This window comes from Balaenoptera borealis (genome assembly GCF_965194805.1).
Source record: "Balaenoptera borealis genome assembly, chromosome: 21".
Classification (NCBI taxonomy): domain Eukaryota; kingdom Metazoa; phylum Chordata; class Mammalia; order Artiodactyla; family Balaenopteridae; genus Balaenoptera; species Balaenoptera borealis.
Window position 1 is genome coordinate 13,951,117 of NC_138880.1, and position 15,332 is coordinate 13,966,448.

A 15,332-nucleotide genomic window follows, 5' to 3' on the forward strand; every position below is an offset into this window, starting at 1 on the left:
GTGAAAGCAAACCTCCTGGAAACATAGGGGCTGGACCACCGCTACCTTAGGCAGGAAACTCTACGACACGGGTAGTGAAAGCAAACCTCCTGGAAACATAGGGGCTGGACCACCGCTACCTTAGGCAGGAAACTCTACGACACGGGTAGTGAAAGCAAACCTCCTGGAAACATAGGGGCTGGACCACCGCTACCTTAGGCAGGAAACTCTACAACACGGGTAGTGAAAGCAAACCTCCTGGAAACATAGGGGCTGGACCACCGCTACCTTAGGCAGGAAACTCTACAACACGGGTAGTGAAAGCAAACCTCCTGGAAACATAGGGGCTGGACCACCGCTACCTTAGGCAGGAAACTCTACAACACGGGTAGTGAAAGCAAACCTCCTGGAAACATAGGGGCTGGACCACCGCTACCTTAGGCAGGAAACTCTACGACACGGGTAGTGAAAGCAAACCTCCTGGAAACATAGGGGCTGGACCACCGCTACCTTAGGCAGGAAACTCTACAACACGGGTAGTGAAAGCAAACCTCCTGGAAACATAGGGGCTGGACCACCGCTACCTTAGGCAGGAAACTCTACGACACGGGTAGTGAAAGCAAACCTCCTGGAAACATAGGGGCTGGACCACCGCTACCTTAGGCAGGAAACTCTACGACACGGGTAGTGAAAGCAAACCTCCTGGAAACATAGGGGCTGGACCACCGCTACCTTAGGCAGGAAACTCTACAACACGGGTAGTGAAAGCAAACCTCCTGGAAACATAGGGGCTGGACCACCGCTACCTTAGGCAGGAAACTCCACAACACGGGTAGTGAAAGCAAACCTCCTGGAAACATAGGGGCTGGACCACCGCTACCTTAGGCAGGAAACTCTACAACACGGGTAGTGAAAGCAAACCTCCTGGAAACATAGGGGCTGGACCACCGCTACCTTAGGCAGGAAACTCTACAACACGGGTAGTGAAAGCAAACCTCCTGGAAACATAGGGGCTGGACCACCGCTACCTTAGGCAGGAAACTCTACAACACGGGTAGTGAAAGCAAACCTCCTGGAAACATAGGGGCTGGACCACCGCTACCTTAGGCAGGAAACTCTAAGACACGGGTAGTGAAAGCAAACCTCCTGGAAACATAGGGGCTGGACCACCGCTACCTTAGGCAGGAAACTCTACAACACGGGTAGTGAAAGCAAACCTCCTGGAAACATAGGGGCTGGACCACCGCTACCTTAGGCAGGAAACTCTACGACACGGGTAGTGAAAGCAAACCTCCTGGAAACATAGGGGCTGGACCACCGCTACCTTAGGCAGGAAACTCTACGACACGGGTAGGGAAAGCAAACCTCCTGGAAACATAGGGGCTGGACCACCGCTACCTTAGGCAGGAAACTCTACAACACGGGTAGTGAAAGCAAACCTCCTGGAAACATAGGGGCTGGACCACCGCTACCTTAGGCAGGAAACTCTACGACACGGGTAGTGAAAGCAAACCTCCTGGAAACATAGGGGCTGGACCACCGCTACCTTAGGCAAGAAAACAGTGCAATGAATGTTACACAACCTATAAAATTGTCTTTAAGAAGAGCTCTTAAGGACATGGGAAAACGCTCATGCTGTAACGCTAAACAACAAAGCCAGGATTCAGAACTGCACTGCGGCGTGAGCGCGACTGTGCAATAAAGAGAAAGTATTTCCAGAAAATAAGGCTGGTGCCAACCGTGAGGTGGGGAGATGGAAGCAGGGAGCTATTGCCTTTTGTTTTACACACTTCCATGTTGTCCGAATTTTTTTTCCCGAAACATGGGTGAAAATGATCAAAAGGTACCAACTTCCAGCTCTATGATAAAAAGTACTAGGGATGTAATGTAGTATATGATTAATACAATTAACCCTGCTGTATGTTATATAGGAAAGTTGTTCTATATGAACATTGTTAGGAGAGTACATCCTGAGTTCTCATCACAAGGAAAAAGAATTTTCTTTTCCTTTTGTATCTATATGAGATGATGGATGGTCACTAAACTTATTGTGATAATTATTTCATGATGTATGTAAGTCAAATCACTATGCTGTACACCTTAAACTTATACGGTGCTGAATGTCAATTATATCTCAATAAAACTGGAAGAAAAAAATAAACTTTAAATTTGAAAATAGGTTTAGATTTACAGAAACATTACAAAGATAATACAGAGAGTTCCCATATGTCAAGTACCCAGTTTCCTCTATTGTTAACTTATTTGTCACAATTAACCATTTTTATTAACCAACGTCCATTCTTTAATGGGGTTTTTAAAGTTTTTAAACTAATGTCATTTTCCTGTTCCAGGAGCCCGTCCAGGACACCGTGTTATGTTTAGTGATCGTGTCTCTCTAGGCTCCTCTAGACTGTGACATTTTCTTAGGCTTTCCTTGTTTTTGATGACCTTGACAGTTTTGAGGAGTCCCAGTCAGATATTCTGTAGAGTGTCCCTCCGTTTGGGTTTGTCTGAAGTTTTCCCTCATGACTAGATTGAGGTTATGAATTTTGGGGGAAAAGACCACAAAAGTTAAGTGCCATTCTCATCACATCATATCAAGAGATATCTTACTTTTAAAAAAATTATTTATTTGTTGGTTGGTTTTTATTTTGGCTGTTCCACACGGCTTGCAGGATCTTCGTTCCCTGACCAAGGACTGAACCTGGGCCACGGCGGTGAAAGTGCCCAATCCTAACCACTAGGCCGCCAGGGAACTCCCTGTATTACTTTCTGAATGAAACATACAATAAAACAGATGTTAAATAAGGATTATGCTAGAAAAATAGCGGTGTCTGACTCTGAGTGTAGATCATGAGGGTTTTCTTGATATCTCTCTTTATAGTTCTCTGTAAGAAGCATAAAATATATTTTATAATTAGAAAAAGAACAACAACAACAACAAAAACTCCAACTGTAAATGCACAGGAAGGGCAGCAGAGGTGCTTGGCTGTGAGGACAGGGTGAGGGAGGAGGAGTCGGGCCGGGTCTGGTGCCGGAACAGTGTCAGCGTGATGCGGAGCGCGCCAGGCCTGGCTCCTGGGAGCAGTCAGGATTACTAATGGCAGGACAGACAGTAACAGCAACAAAAGGAGAGCGAGGGCCGGGGCCGGGAAGACAGCGCTAATGAGAACACTGAGAAGCATTCCAGGCAAAAGGGTCACCCAAAAATGTAAGCAAGCCTAGAGCCAAGATTAGTTATAGCCAAATAAGTCTTGCAGGATCCAGGGGGGTGCAGGCAGCTGGGTGAATACTCGGGCACCTCTGCGTCTCCGAATCCGGCAACGCAATGCTTTGTGTAAATACTGACTTTTTAGGGAAGACAGAGAGGAGCCTCTTTCTTTTTCCACTGCAGGGATTAAGAGAAGTTTATTGATGTTTAAACAGGCTGTTTCTAATCTGGGCTTATTTTAGATCTAATAAGACTGTTATCATTATTTTTTAATTGGGTACAGGGAAGGGAATTCAACGTCAATCTGTGGGTAAAGTATTTTTAATTGCTTTGGAAGAGTTACATTAAAACTGAGATTGTAGGTCACACGCGAGTCCCAGCGCACTGGTCCCACAAGGATATTCTACTGGAAGCAGTACGTCGCCCTTGCTCTCAGCCCAGCGTTAAAATGGCTGGGCAGATGAGCTGGCATCCATATAATGGGGCAAATGACTGTGACTTCCAGAGAAGCAACCTTTCAGTTGTGCTTGGCAAACTTCTATTCCTCCTTCCAAGACCCAAGTCAACTGTTGTATGACACCTTCTCAAATTCTCTCAGGCATCAAAATCTCTCTCAGGTGATAAAAATCACCTCCCTTTCTACCTCACAGGTTATTCTAAGGAACAAGTGAGCCCAGTTTTTATGGAAGTGCTTTGGAGTCTGCAAAGCACCATGTAAGTGATGGATGATGTTATTATAAAATATCTGCAGAGAATGCCCTGGCGGTCCAGTGGTCAGGACTCTGCGCTCTCACTGCCGAGGGCCCGGGTTCAATCCCTGGTTGGGGAACTAAGATCCCACAAGCTGTGAGGTACAGCCAAAATAAATAAATAAATAAAAATTTAATTAAAAAAATAAAAATAAATAAAAATATCTGCAAGTTAATGGTATGTGGCTGTCAGTGGGCTAGGTAGCCATACCTTGGTACAAAGACGCTTCTGGGGAGGAAAAAAGTCGACCAACACTGACGATGGATAATTCAACCTATTTGAATTCGGCAGGACGTGTGGCTTGCATCCCATATTCCATATTGGACTCCTTCTCCACCAGCTGCTCAGAGCTGGGGCCGCTGACTTCACTGAGGCTCACCCCTCAGTGCAGGTTCCCGAGTTGGCTCTCAGGCAGGAAAGGATTACAGAGTTTAAGCACCACCCCCCATACCTGTGGGTTTAGGGACCCTGGACCCCCAGCTGACCCCTGGGCTCCCATCGTGGTCCCAGCTGTGCTTGGTGGCCAATCCCATGGGGTGTCCAGAGCCTCAGAGAAGCCCAGGGTTTCATCACCACTGGACAGGGCATCTGTGTGGCTCCAGTTGGAATTCTGCACAAGGTATCTAAGATCCAGACTCAGGATCGCCTGATCCCTGGATTTCCTGGGCTGCTTCCCCCTCTCCAGGTGGGAACTTGCTGCCACCAGGGACCTAAATGAGGTTTGAGACCCAAGACTCTGTCAGTGGCCGGACATGCCTTCCCTCTCCTGTTCCACGTGGTGGGCCGAGCTGGACCTCCGCCTCCCCACCTGCCCTGTTTTGCCAAGGAAGCGCCCTGCTTAGTGCCGGTCTTAGGTTTTAACAAGTTTCTTCACTAATTTGCTGTTTGTCTCTACTTATATTCAGGTGTGATATCTCCCATTATACCTCTCCAAACTGCCAAACCTCTACCAATATTTGAATAGTGTCCTGCTCTAATTTAGAATCTCTGCTCTCATTTCAAATGTACTGAGGACCCACATAACAATAACAACCACAACAATCCAATAGCGACTGTTTATAGAGCACATTCTATGTGCCTGGCACCGAGCTGAGTGCTGGACCCTCCCTGTGAGGTGTGTTATCGTCTCTATACAGGTGAGGACCCTGAGCCCCAGGGTGGACAGCTGGTGGGTGACAGAATTGGGATTCCGCCCAGAGCTGTGTGGTCCCAAAGCCTGTGCTCGTGGCCGTGATGTGACACAGGTGAGCAGACAACTCAGGTGCATAAACTGCGTGGAACGGATACAAACACAGCCAAGTTCCTGCAATGGACGTAGGTTGTGGCACGTACATTTCCAAGTTACATGTCATTTTTTTCCTCTGGCAAATCCAAAGGGCCCACGTCCATCCTATCCTGTCTTCTCCTCCAGCGCTTTGCCATTCATATCCAAAGCATCCTGCTAGGAGCTGTGGGAAATAGAAAGAGGAATCAGATGTAGCTTCCGCATTCAAAACGTTTTAATATAGGAGATAAATGGGAAATGACGTGAGAGCTGAATGAAGCTTTAAGTAAGTCTCTTTTCTGTTTCCTTTCAGCTACCTAGAAATGCCTCGATTTCTTCTGTGGAATATCTCAAATTGGAGAAAGACCTTGAATTCAACAGCGAATGGCTGAGTTTTAGGAGTCCAATTTTTATGTGTGCTTTAAGGGGCAAGGATAAGACTTGAAGGGTGAGGGTATGTGATACTGTCCATTGCTGTAAAGTTTGCAGTCTGCCCAGGGATTCGGAGAGGGGAATCAATTTTACATTTGGTCACCCTGGAAGCCATTCCATTTCCCAGTCCCTCCAGCCTGCCTTGAATTATGGTTGGGTTCAGTTAGCAAAGCTTTATCGACGGCCCACTCTGAACCAGATAGAGCGTGGGGAAAGCAGGGTGCTAAAGTTGCGAAGGACATGGTCTTTGACCCGGAAGGGTTTATCATCGAGATAGGAGGACAGATTTGTCAGTAAAAGCTGGTCAGTTCAGTGACAGAGGTTGGGATGAGGTGCTAGGAGAGCCCGGGGAAGGGATTTAGCCCAGTCTTAGAGTATGGTGCAGTATGGGGTGGGTGTGTGTGTGTGTGTGTGTGTGTGTCTATATGTGTGTCTGAGTGTGTCTATATGTGTGTCTGAGTGTGTCTGTGTGTCAATGTTGTAAAAATTAATAAATAGAAACCTCAATTTCTTTTCTTTCTTTTTTTTTTTGGCGGCACTGTGTGCCATGTGGGATCATAGTTCCCGGACCAGGGAGCTAACCCGTGCCCCCTGCAGTGGAAGCTTGGAGTCTTAACCACTGGACCGCCAGGGAAGTCCCCCTCAATTTATTTTAAATGGAGTTGGGAGACCAGAAAGGGGAGATCTCAGGCCCTGTGATGACAGCAGAGCCCACCAGGAAGGAGAAAGACTCCTTTCCTGGTAAGCACTCAGCCAATGAAAAGCCATAGACTCTTTGTTTACTGTAGCTCCCCAACTTCTCTCCTCCCCGCCCCATAAAAGCAATCTCCTTCCCTTGCCCCTGGCCCACCATGGCTGCAGACCCCAAACTGCAATTGCTGGGGAGTAAGAAATTTTCCTCTGCCCCTCTAGGTTCTTCTGCCTGGTCTAAGAGTTAAATGCACATGAGACAGATTAACAAGAGGAAATCAAACAAAAGTTCAGTAACATGTATACATGGGAGAGACCCAGGAAAACTGAGTAACTCATGAAAATGACCCAAGCCCTCACCTGAAATACTTCAGCTAAAGGCAAAAGAGGCTGTTGGGGGTAGTGGTTTGGGACTTGGAAGGGGAGGAAGGCAATGCCCATGGAGGTGGAAAAGCAAACGTCTGGTGGATGTTTGCAGTGGGACCCAGCGTGGACCCTGATCCCTGGGCATTTCCCCACCACACGGAGCCCACACGCTCTGCTGAGGTCTCTGCTGACAGCTCCGTTCCGGGAACAGGCCCGCTACGCAAATTCTTTTAGGCAGTTAGGGAGAAGGTCAAAGATTCTGAGTTTTTGGGGCCTTGACTGTTTTCAGCTCGAAATAATCTGCCTGACAAAGAGGCATTTTGGGGTGGCGTCTTGCTCCCCTCCACAATTCTCTGCTGGTCCCAAATAAACCCATCTTTGTTGGAGAAATATCTGGCACTCTATTTGTTTTAGGTCAACAGTGTATATACATCTTCCTTGAAGACAAGACACCTGACCTAAATCTTGAAAAGGAGATTCCAAGCAAAGAGAAGGGCAGAGCCAGTAAGTATCCAGAGGCAACAGATGACTTGCTGAGACCTATCAACTGGGATGGGAGGTGAAGAGGGGCAGGGGTTAGGACTGGGAAGCACGTGGGTTAATGCTGTAATAGCAGAGGGCCCTGGGAAGCGAGGGAAAGACAAGGTTACATTAGCCCCTTGGAGACACTGCTCTGGTGGCAGCCTGGCGACCAGAGTGATGGCGGGCACGGGTGGCGGTGGGACACTGAGCTTAGTGACCAGGGAAAGCAGTCCAGGAGAGAGGCAACCAGAGCCCAGATTCCAGCAGGGGAGAAAGTGATGGAGAGAAGGTGCCACATTATCCTGCTGTCCCACAGCCCAAATGACATTTCCGTCTCTTCCTCACTGGCCTCTCTGCCCCCTGCCAGCCTTTCCCCAGCCTTCCATGGCCTTCCGTGATCCAGCCTCTGCCAGGCTCCAGTGGGGAAGCCGGCAGGCGGGGAGGGGGAGAGACCGATCAGAGAGGGCGCAGAGCAGAGCCAGCCCACCCCCAGAGTCCTTATCTGATCATCACGTAGTGTCATTTGCTCTTTGAAGTTTATTAAGTCCATTACTTCTCTATCGGCCTAATAGAATTGTACACCTAGACACATATGAGGAGTTCTTATGCTGTTAGGGGGACAGGGGTTCTAACCCTGGGAGTTTTTACAGCACTGGTACCTTTTAATGGAAACACATTTTCCCTCTCCCTCCTTTCATTGCCCTCCCCTGCCATGCTCCGGGTTGTTCAGGTAAAGACTGACCCCTCCCGGGGGGTGTCTGTTACCTCCCGAACAGGCTTCCATGGTGAGAGTTTCCTCATAAGAGCTTGTTCTTTGCTTCTAGAAGTCACTTCAATAAATACCCAGCAGATTAGATTCTCATGTAAGCAGTATCTGTTGTGAGGACAGGAGAGAATGACAATGTAATGAGACTGTTAGGAAACCGATCTGTGACTTTCCAGCTTTCTTTTTCTGGTGGAATCAAAAGCAGCAGGCATTTTTGAGCACCTGGCCCGTTGAAGCATCGCATTTGGGAGTCGGGTAGGTAGTGGGTGAGGAAGGGAACAGCCCTGAGCTCCAGGAGGTAGGTCCACGTGCCCATGGAGCTGTTGACCCTGCCCAGGGGACTGGGGGTGCTTGTGTCTGACCTGGGCTTTTCAATGGTAAGTGGGTGTTTGACAGGCAGAGACAAGAGCATTCCGAGCTGAGGAGACAGTGTGACCAACGGCATGCAGGGGGGTGGGGTGCTGGGGCCGGGAGACACGGTGGGTGCCTGGAGACTGGAAGTCATCGAGCGTGTGGAGGCGTGGTGGATTCTGTGTTTTGGGAAGATAACTAGAGACGGGGGAGTGATGAAAAGCAATCTGGAAGCTGTTACAGGATGAAGGTGATGAAGCCTGCTTCAGGCGGTGGGTGGGACGGAGAGAAAGGGACAGTGTCTCGAAATACTTAGGATGTAGAATTGAGCTGAGCTGGCTGCTGACTGTGTAGGAAGGAATAACGTACGACAGAAAGTTTGCTAGTTTGGGAGAACAGGTCCTTAAAGCCACGCACTTGGATACCTGAGAAGAGGTAATGCTTTCATAAACTGGTATCATCTCAGGTGACTCTAAGGATGGAGTTGCCTGAGGGTTTGGCAGAAGGTAAAAGGAAGAGCTAAAGGAGGGCACATGAAGAGAGACTTGTTCTTCGTGCCCAGATGGAATCTGCTAGTTTTCCTAACGTCTGCAATAGTGCCACTGGTGTCAGCCACTGCATAAACTGGGGCGGAATCAAGTGGGACTCACTCCAGACCCCCCACGTGAGGCACTTCTGGGAGGCTGGTCGGGCGGAAGCACACGGTGAATGCAGGGCTGGAAGGCCATCGGGTGGTGCTCTCCAGAAGACGGCCGGAGCCTGGATATCAGGTGACAGCCAGGCTGGAAATCCGGGCCACAGTGAGCAGACTGGAGGCAGCTGAAGCCAGGGGCGTGGGTGAAATGACTCACGGAGGGCCCCGGACAGAAACCCAAGGAACAGCATCTAGGGAGCAGCCGAGGAGGAGGTGCCAGTGGAAACTGGGGTATGAAGAGGACGAGGAGAGAGCAGAGGCTGGGAGTCTGCTGTGGGATGGACCAGGCTGGCTAAAGGGCAAGTAAAACCAGTAAAGCCAGTGAGGGGAGGCAGGCAGAGCGGGAGCAAGGGGAATGGGGCGGGGCAGGGAGGAGGGCGGGGGGCGGGGCAGGGAGGAGGGCGGGGGGCGGGACGGGGTGTCAGCCCTAGCAACCCGGACTGCCGTGCCCTGACCCGTGTACTAACTTCTCTGCACCCAGGCCCAGCTTAGTTTGCTCCGGGCCCATCCTTCACGGCTCTAAGGGAGGCCACCATCTTGACCTTTGGGGGCTCAAGCCTCTGGGATCAGAGGTAAAACAAGGAGGGTCTTATAACCTCCCTTCACTCATCTCTTGGATAAGAGCTTCTGGACTACTGGGCCAACGCCACTCTTCCTTGCTTTGCACTGAAAAAAAAAAAAAAATCAGCGTAGATAGCATGTAGTGATATTTCTGAACGTGGCTTTGATCTTGTGGTAGGAACATTCCAGGAGAAAAGCAAGAAGAAACTTCTTAAGAATCTGTCGATCGTTAGCTGAGAGATTGGGTGTTGGGCTGATTGATGGAGGTCCCGCCGCTCAGCAGTCAGGGGAAAAAGGCTCTCCCCTCGCTCTCTGAAGACCAGCGTGGCGTGTTCTAATCCTGGCCGCCAGCTGCTGCCCTCATGGTTAAGCACCTCTAACAACTACCATGTGTCCGCTGGAAATTTTACTTACAGAAACAAACAACAATCCTAATAGTGAAATAGGGTTTGTGTATCTAGGCTCACATCACAGGTGGAATCATGTTCTATACATGCAAACAAACTTTTTAAAATACATGTATGAAGTTTGATAATCACCTCTGAAGATTTTTAGTGTGGGGATGTGATGGGACAGGGTTGCAGAATTTAACAATGATGTAAAGACTCTACAAGTCAAATTGTTCTTTTACTTTCTCCGCTTTGCATAATCACAGTGTAAACAACACATATATTAGTATTAATGCTTATTCCTTTGGTTAAATAAAAATTCCAATAGACAGGAGGTAGCTTTTAGAGGTTCTTAACTGTGAACGAAGCGAGATAGGGTAGTTTTTCGCCTGAGATAAATCCAAGAAAATTACATTCACCTTGGTGGGTTGGGACCAAATGCAGATTTTTTAAAGAAAAAGTAAAGAGGCATTGAACCCACAAATTTTTTCAGGAAATTAGTATTTTCTATTTGATTAATGATGGAAATTGACCATGTCTACGTTGTCTCCTTTCTCTTCTTATCAATTCAGAAAATAGAATATATTCCATCTGCTGTCCCTCCTCTCACCTCCAATCTTCTTAACCTCATTAAGACAGAATTGCTAAATAATAATAGCTGATGATAGTTTCTGATGACGAGAGGTGGATGATCATAGCAATGAAGGGGCAGCAGGCAGGCCTGACTGAAGGGGGAGGCTGCATATGGGGTGAAATCTAGGGGGTCTCATTTTGACAATTTTATTTGACGACTCATTCTCTTCTTTAAATGCCGTGGGGGTTTTTTTGTTTTGTTTTTCTGGACTGAACTGGAACCATTAGGGTCATTTTTGTTTGGATGTTGTTTGGTTCCCATTCATTTACTTACTGAGCGTGCACCATGCACTGTGCTAGATACCTGGGCAGAGGTAACGCTTTTATAAACCTCCTTCTGGTATTAACTCAGGTGACTCTTAGGATGGACTCACCTGAGGATTTGGCAGAAGGCGAAAAGGAAGAGCTAAAGGAGGGCATATGGAGAGAGATTTGGCCTCTGTGCCCAGGTGGAACCCGCTGGTTTTCCTAATCTCTGCAATGGTGCCGCTGGTGCCAGCCACCGTCTGCTGTCTAAAGTGCGACACTCACTCCCGACCCCGACATGAGGCATTTCTGGGAGAGTCGCAGGGACTGCACTGGGGCCGTTGGCTGTACAAGTTGGTTCTTGAGGGCAGCATCTCAGATCCAGATGACAGATAACAGAAAAATCCTGTTTGGTTCGATTCTGTGTCTCTCTGACCTGCACTAGAAATATTTTTTGAGAGTCTTATTATAGTTGAAACCTTCCATTATATGTGATGGGAACAATGGAACTTACTCTTTTTTCTTATTTGTCATGGCTATCAAGAATCACAGAGATGTTTTGCAGACCAAAGTATCAGGGACCTTATTGCCTCCAAATTTTCCAGTCAGAGATGGAAGAGCTAAACGTATGGGAAAAGGACATTTCTAGTTTAATCTTTTTTTTTTTTTTTTTGGCCGTGCTGCTTGGCTGGTGGAATCTTAGTTCCCCGGCCAAGGATCAAACTCGTGCTCCCTGCAGGGAAGCACGGAGTTCCAACCACTGGACTGCCAGGGAGTTCCCAATCATTCTTTTTTAATTGCTGAAATGCAAGGCTCAGATGATCCTGAGTTAGAAGAGTGAGCTTGGTGCTGCACTGTACCAGAAGATTCCAATCCAATGGCGTCTTGTTCCAAAATTATTTTAAAGACTTAAAAATGAATGTAGCTGCAACTTCATGCGATGAAATAAAATGGGTATTTGAGAACTGTAATACTGGTTATGAATTATAATAATACTGGCCACGACTTATTAGCCCTTATCATGTTCCAGGTTTCCTACTAACTGCCTTGTATACTTGCTCTTGAAGCCAAGTCTGACCGTCAGTCACAGTGGTTAGCTAGTTCTGGGGGTTAGGATGTCTGCTTCTCCTCATTTTCCCACTTGCTCTGTTCCTGTCTACTTTGTTAATCTTTTTTTTTTTTTTTTGGCTGCGCTGGGTCTTCATTGCTGCACACGGGCTTTCTCTAGTTGTGGCAAGCGGGGGCTACTCTTCGTTGCAGCACGTGGGTGTCTTATTGCGGTGGCTTCTCTTGTTGCGGAGCACGGGCTCTAGGCATGCGGGCTTCAGTAGTTGTGGCACACGGGCTCAGTAGTTGTGGCTTGTGGGCTCTAGAGCACAGGCTCAGTAGTTGTGGCACACAGGCTTAGTTGCTCCGCAGCATGTGGGGTCTTCCCGGACCAGGGCTCGAACCCGTGTCCCCTGCATTGGCAGGTGGATTCTTAACCACTGTGCCACCAGGGAAGTCCCTGCTTTGTTAATCTTAATCTGTACACATTCTTTACCTTAACCCACTTCAAATTTCTTTTGGAAAAAGGCAGCATTCTGATGAATGAAATACATTTTTGGAATGATTTTTTAGAGAGTGATTGATTGTGAAGGCTTTAGTTTGTCTCAAATTCTAAAGAATCTATGGTTTACCTGAAAGACAACAGCCATTCTTGTTAAATTATTCTGCTCATGTTTACTTTGTAAAACAGTGGTATTTTATGCAAACAAAGTTGGAAAGCCTTGATTTGGGCTCTGCAGGGGCAAAGGCCTTTCCTCTGTTACCAAGTACAGAATATGGTCCCCAGCTTAGTTTGACTTACAATTTTTTGACTTTAGGATGGCGTGAAAGTGATATGCAGTGAGTAGAAACCGTACTTCGAATTTTGAAGTTTAATCTTTTCCTGGGCTGGCGGCATGCTCTCCAGTGACACTGGGCAGTGGCAGCAAGTCTCAGCTTCGGGTCAGCCCTGCAATCATGAGGGTAAACAATCAATTCACCGACAGTCATTCTGGACCCAGACAACCATCCTGTTTTCCACTTTCAGTACAGTTTTCAATAAATGACATGAGATATTCAACACTTTATCATAAAGTAGGCTTTGTGTTAGATGATTTTGCCCAACAGTAAGCTAATGTAAGTGTTCTGAGCATGTTTAATGTAGGCTAGGCAAAGCTATGATGTTCTGTAGGTTAGGTGCATTAAATGCATTTTCAACTTACGGTATTTTCAACTTATGATGGGTGTATCAGGAGGTAACCCCATTGTAAGTTGAGAAAGTTCTGTACTGTCTGGTGGGGCTTCAGAGGGAGGCTCTGTCATTTGCACACCTGCCCATGGATCATAAGGGACAGGTGGGGTGGACTGTCATCTAGAATGAAGTCTGGCTCGCTCTCCTTTATAATATAATGTGTTTTCATGTACACATAATCTTTACACTTGTACTTTATGGACAGTCTATGTGTGTGTGCATATATAGTGTATATGTGATCATTTCTCTAAGCTGTTTCATTTCTCCGTGAGTCACCCTCTGTAATTATGCACAGTAACCTAAGTGAAATATAAACTGTTCAAAGAGAATTTACAGATTTCCAGAGAGGACAGGTGCCCATTGACAAGGACTCCTGCCCTTGGCAAGCTGTTTTTTGGGGGAGCTGTCAGAAGTCTGAGGGGGTCAACGAACACCTTCACTCAAGGGCAGGAAAAGCCACCTCCAGCTGGCAGCTCCCTTCTGGCACTTGGGTGGTGGTAAGTAGGGATGGACGCGCCCTCTGGGGCTGGGATCCCGTTATCACCCCAGGCACACTGCCTTTGGAAGAGGCTTCGGGAAGGCATGGAGGGGACATCAGGTCAGGTCAAGGCTCAAAAATCTGTATTGTTGACTTAAAGATCTTCTCAGGAATTTCCAGGTGCCTAACAAGCAAGGTTTAAAGGGAACTGCACATCAAAGCAAGTGGCCCATAGACTCTGAAGAGGAAGGCAATTCAGTATCCCTAAATAGAAGCTTTGTTATTAAAAGAGCCCTTATCCGGTGAGGCTCTGAGGTAAAACCAGTTAAGTCTTGACTAACTGTTTTTGTGTTCTAACATTTTAAATACTTTGGCGAGTCCTTGTTTTGACCTAGTGAGGCTAAGGTGGGTGGGAGGGATGGACCTTGAAGTGATGGGAGGATTTTTACTTCTAATTTTCTGATAACCATACTGCCTGCCTTGCCTGGAAAATGCTTCCTTACAGTGTCAAGTAGTACAAAATAAAACCAAATAGTCTTTGTGTATTTACACTGGGGCCTTAGTTATATAAAAAATATGGATAGAAAACATTAGTAGAAAATACGATTAAATGGTACCAGTGGTTTTCTCCTTATTTTGGGGTTGTGAATGTTTTTTTTCCCCCCCAAATTTTACGCACTGAATGAGACATATTTATAATGAAACTGAAATATGGGAAAACAAAACAAAAAAACCCAACCCTACCCTTGTTTTGCAATTTATGCCACACATTTTGTCTGAAAATTCCATCAAATGTGATAGTTTTCAACCTTGGGGGTTGTGTGTCACCTGGAAAGCTTTTAAATTTTTCAGAGACTATGAGGTCTGGCCTGGGGGGCTGATGTACAGCCAAGGGAGAGGACCTGTGAGCTTGTAAGCAGATAGGTTAGGGGATCCCGGGAGAAAGAGAACCAGGAATGGCTTTCTTGACATAAGAAGAAGCCATTTTGGGATCTAAGGCTGGCCACAGTGCTCGCCCTTGAACACGTCTCAGTAATTAATGATGCTAAGGGAACAAAGGAATGCAGGAACAGAGAAAAGGAGTCAAACAATAGTGAAATGATAAATCAGAGTCCTAGTTCTTCCTCAAGGGATATACATAATAATGTGTCTTTGAGTTCTGCAGGAACTAAGGTTCCCCCGAAGGTAGAGGAGGGAATGACGGTGCTGACCTGACCCTCCTGACTTCAATCAACTGAAGCTTGGACTCTGTTGACCTTTGCCCCAATTCTATGCTGAATTCTCCTCTGCTCAAGCCCCTTCATGAATATGCATGGACCCTTAGCTTAAAACTTTCCCAATTTTGTGGTTCAGAGAGACACTGCTTTGGGAAAGATCCCCAGTGTTCTCCTTACTTGCTGCAAGTAATAATAAACCCTTCCTTCTCCTGATCTTTGGCTTGGTTGTGTCTTTTGGCTCGATGCCCAACAAGAGGCAAACCCAGTTTTCAGGTAACAAGCTGATGGTTTCCAGACTTCCTCGCTGATCGGGGGATGACGACCCTGTGAAGTCCATGACAGCAAGACTCTGGCTGGAATCAGAAGCTCAGGGAAGTGTCGGCAGCCAGCACTACCGTGAATGGCGGATGACGGGGTGGGTCTCCTGCGTGCGTCCAGTTGAACAGATTCCCCGGGGGGGCTTCCACGTCCATTATTAGCCTACTGGGTACTGGAAAATGGTCAA

At 47.2% G+C, this 15,332-nt stretch overlaps 1 protein-coding gene across 1 annotated transcript; it reads right to left on the reverse strand.

The window, feature by feature from the left end:
• Positions 1-1,472: 1,472 nt before the first annotated feature.
• LOC309619664 (uncharacterized protein) lies at positions 1,473-15,095 on the reverse strand. The gene is made up of 4 exons (XM_082375105.1): positions 15,005-15,095; positions 12,704-12,850; positions 7,980-8,088; positions 1,473-5,388 (listed from the first exon to the last, which is right to left on the reverse strand). The coding sequence occupies exons 3-4, from the start codon at positions 8,013-8,015 to the stop codon at positions 5,011-5,013; spliced, it is 414 nt and encodes a 137-aa protein (XP_082231231.1). The 5' UTR covers positions 8,016-8,088; positions 12,704-12,850; positions 15,005-15,095; the 3' UTR covers positions 1,473-5,010.
• Between the last annotated feature and the right edge of the window lie 237 nt (positions 15,096-15,332).

Bases quoted from the DNA above. Each gene is read 5' to 3' on its own strand.
- LOC309619664 (XM_082375105.1), bottom strand. From the start codon at position 8,015: ATGAGGAAACTCTCACCATGGAAGCCTGTTCGGGAG. The intron at 5,389-7,979 runs GTAACAGACACC...TATTTCCCACAG, and splicing joins CATGGAAGCCTGTTCGGGAG to CTCCTAGCAGGATGCTTTGG.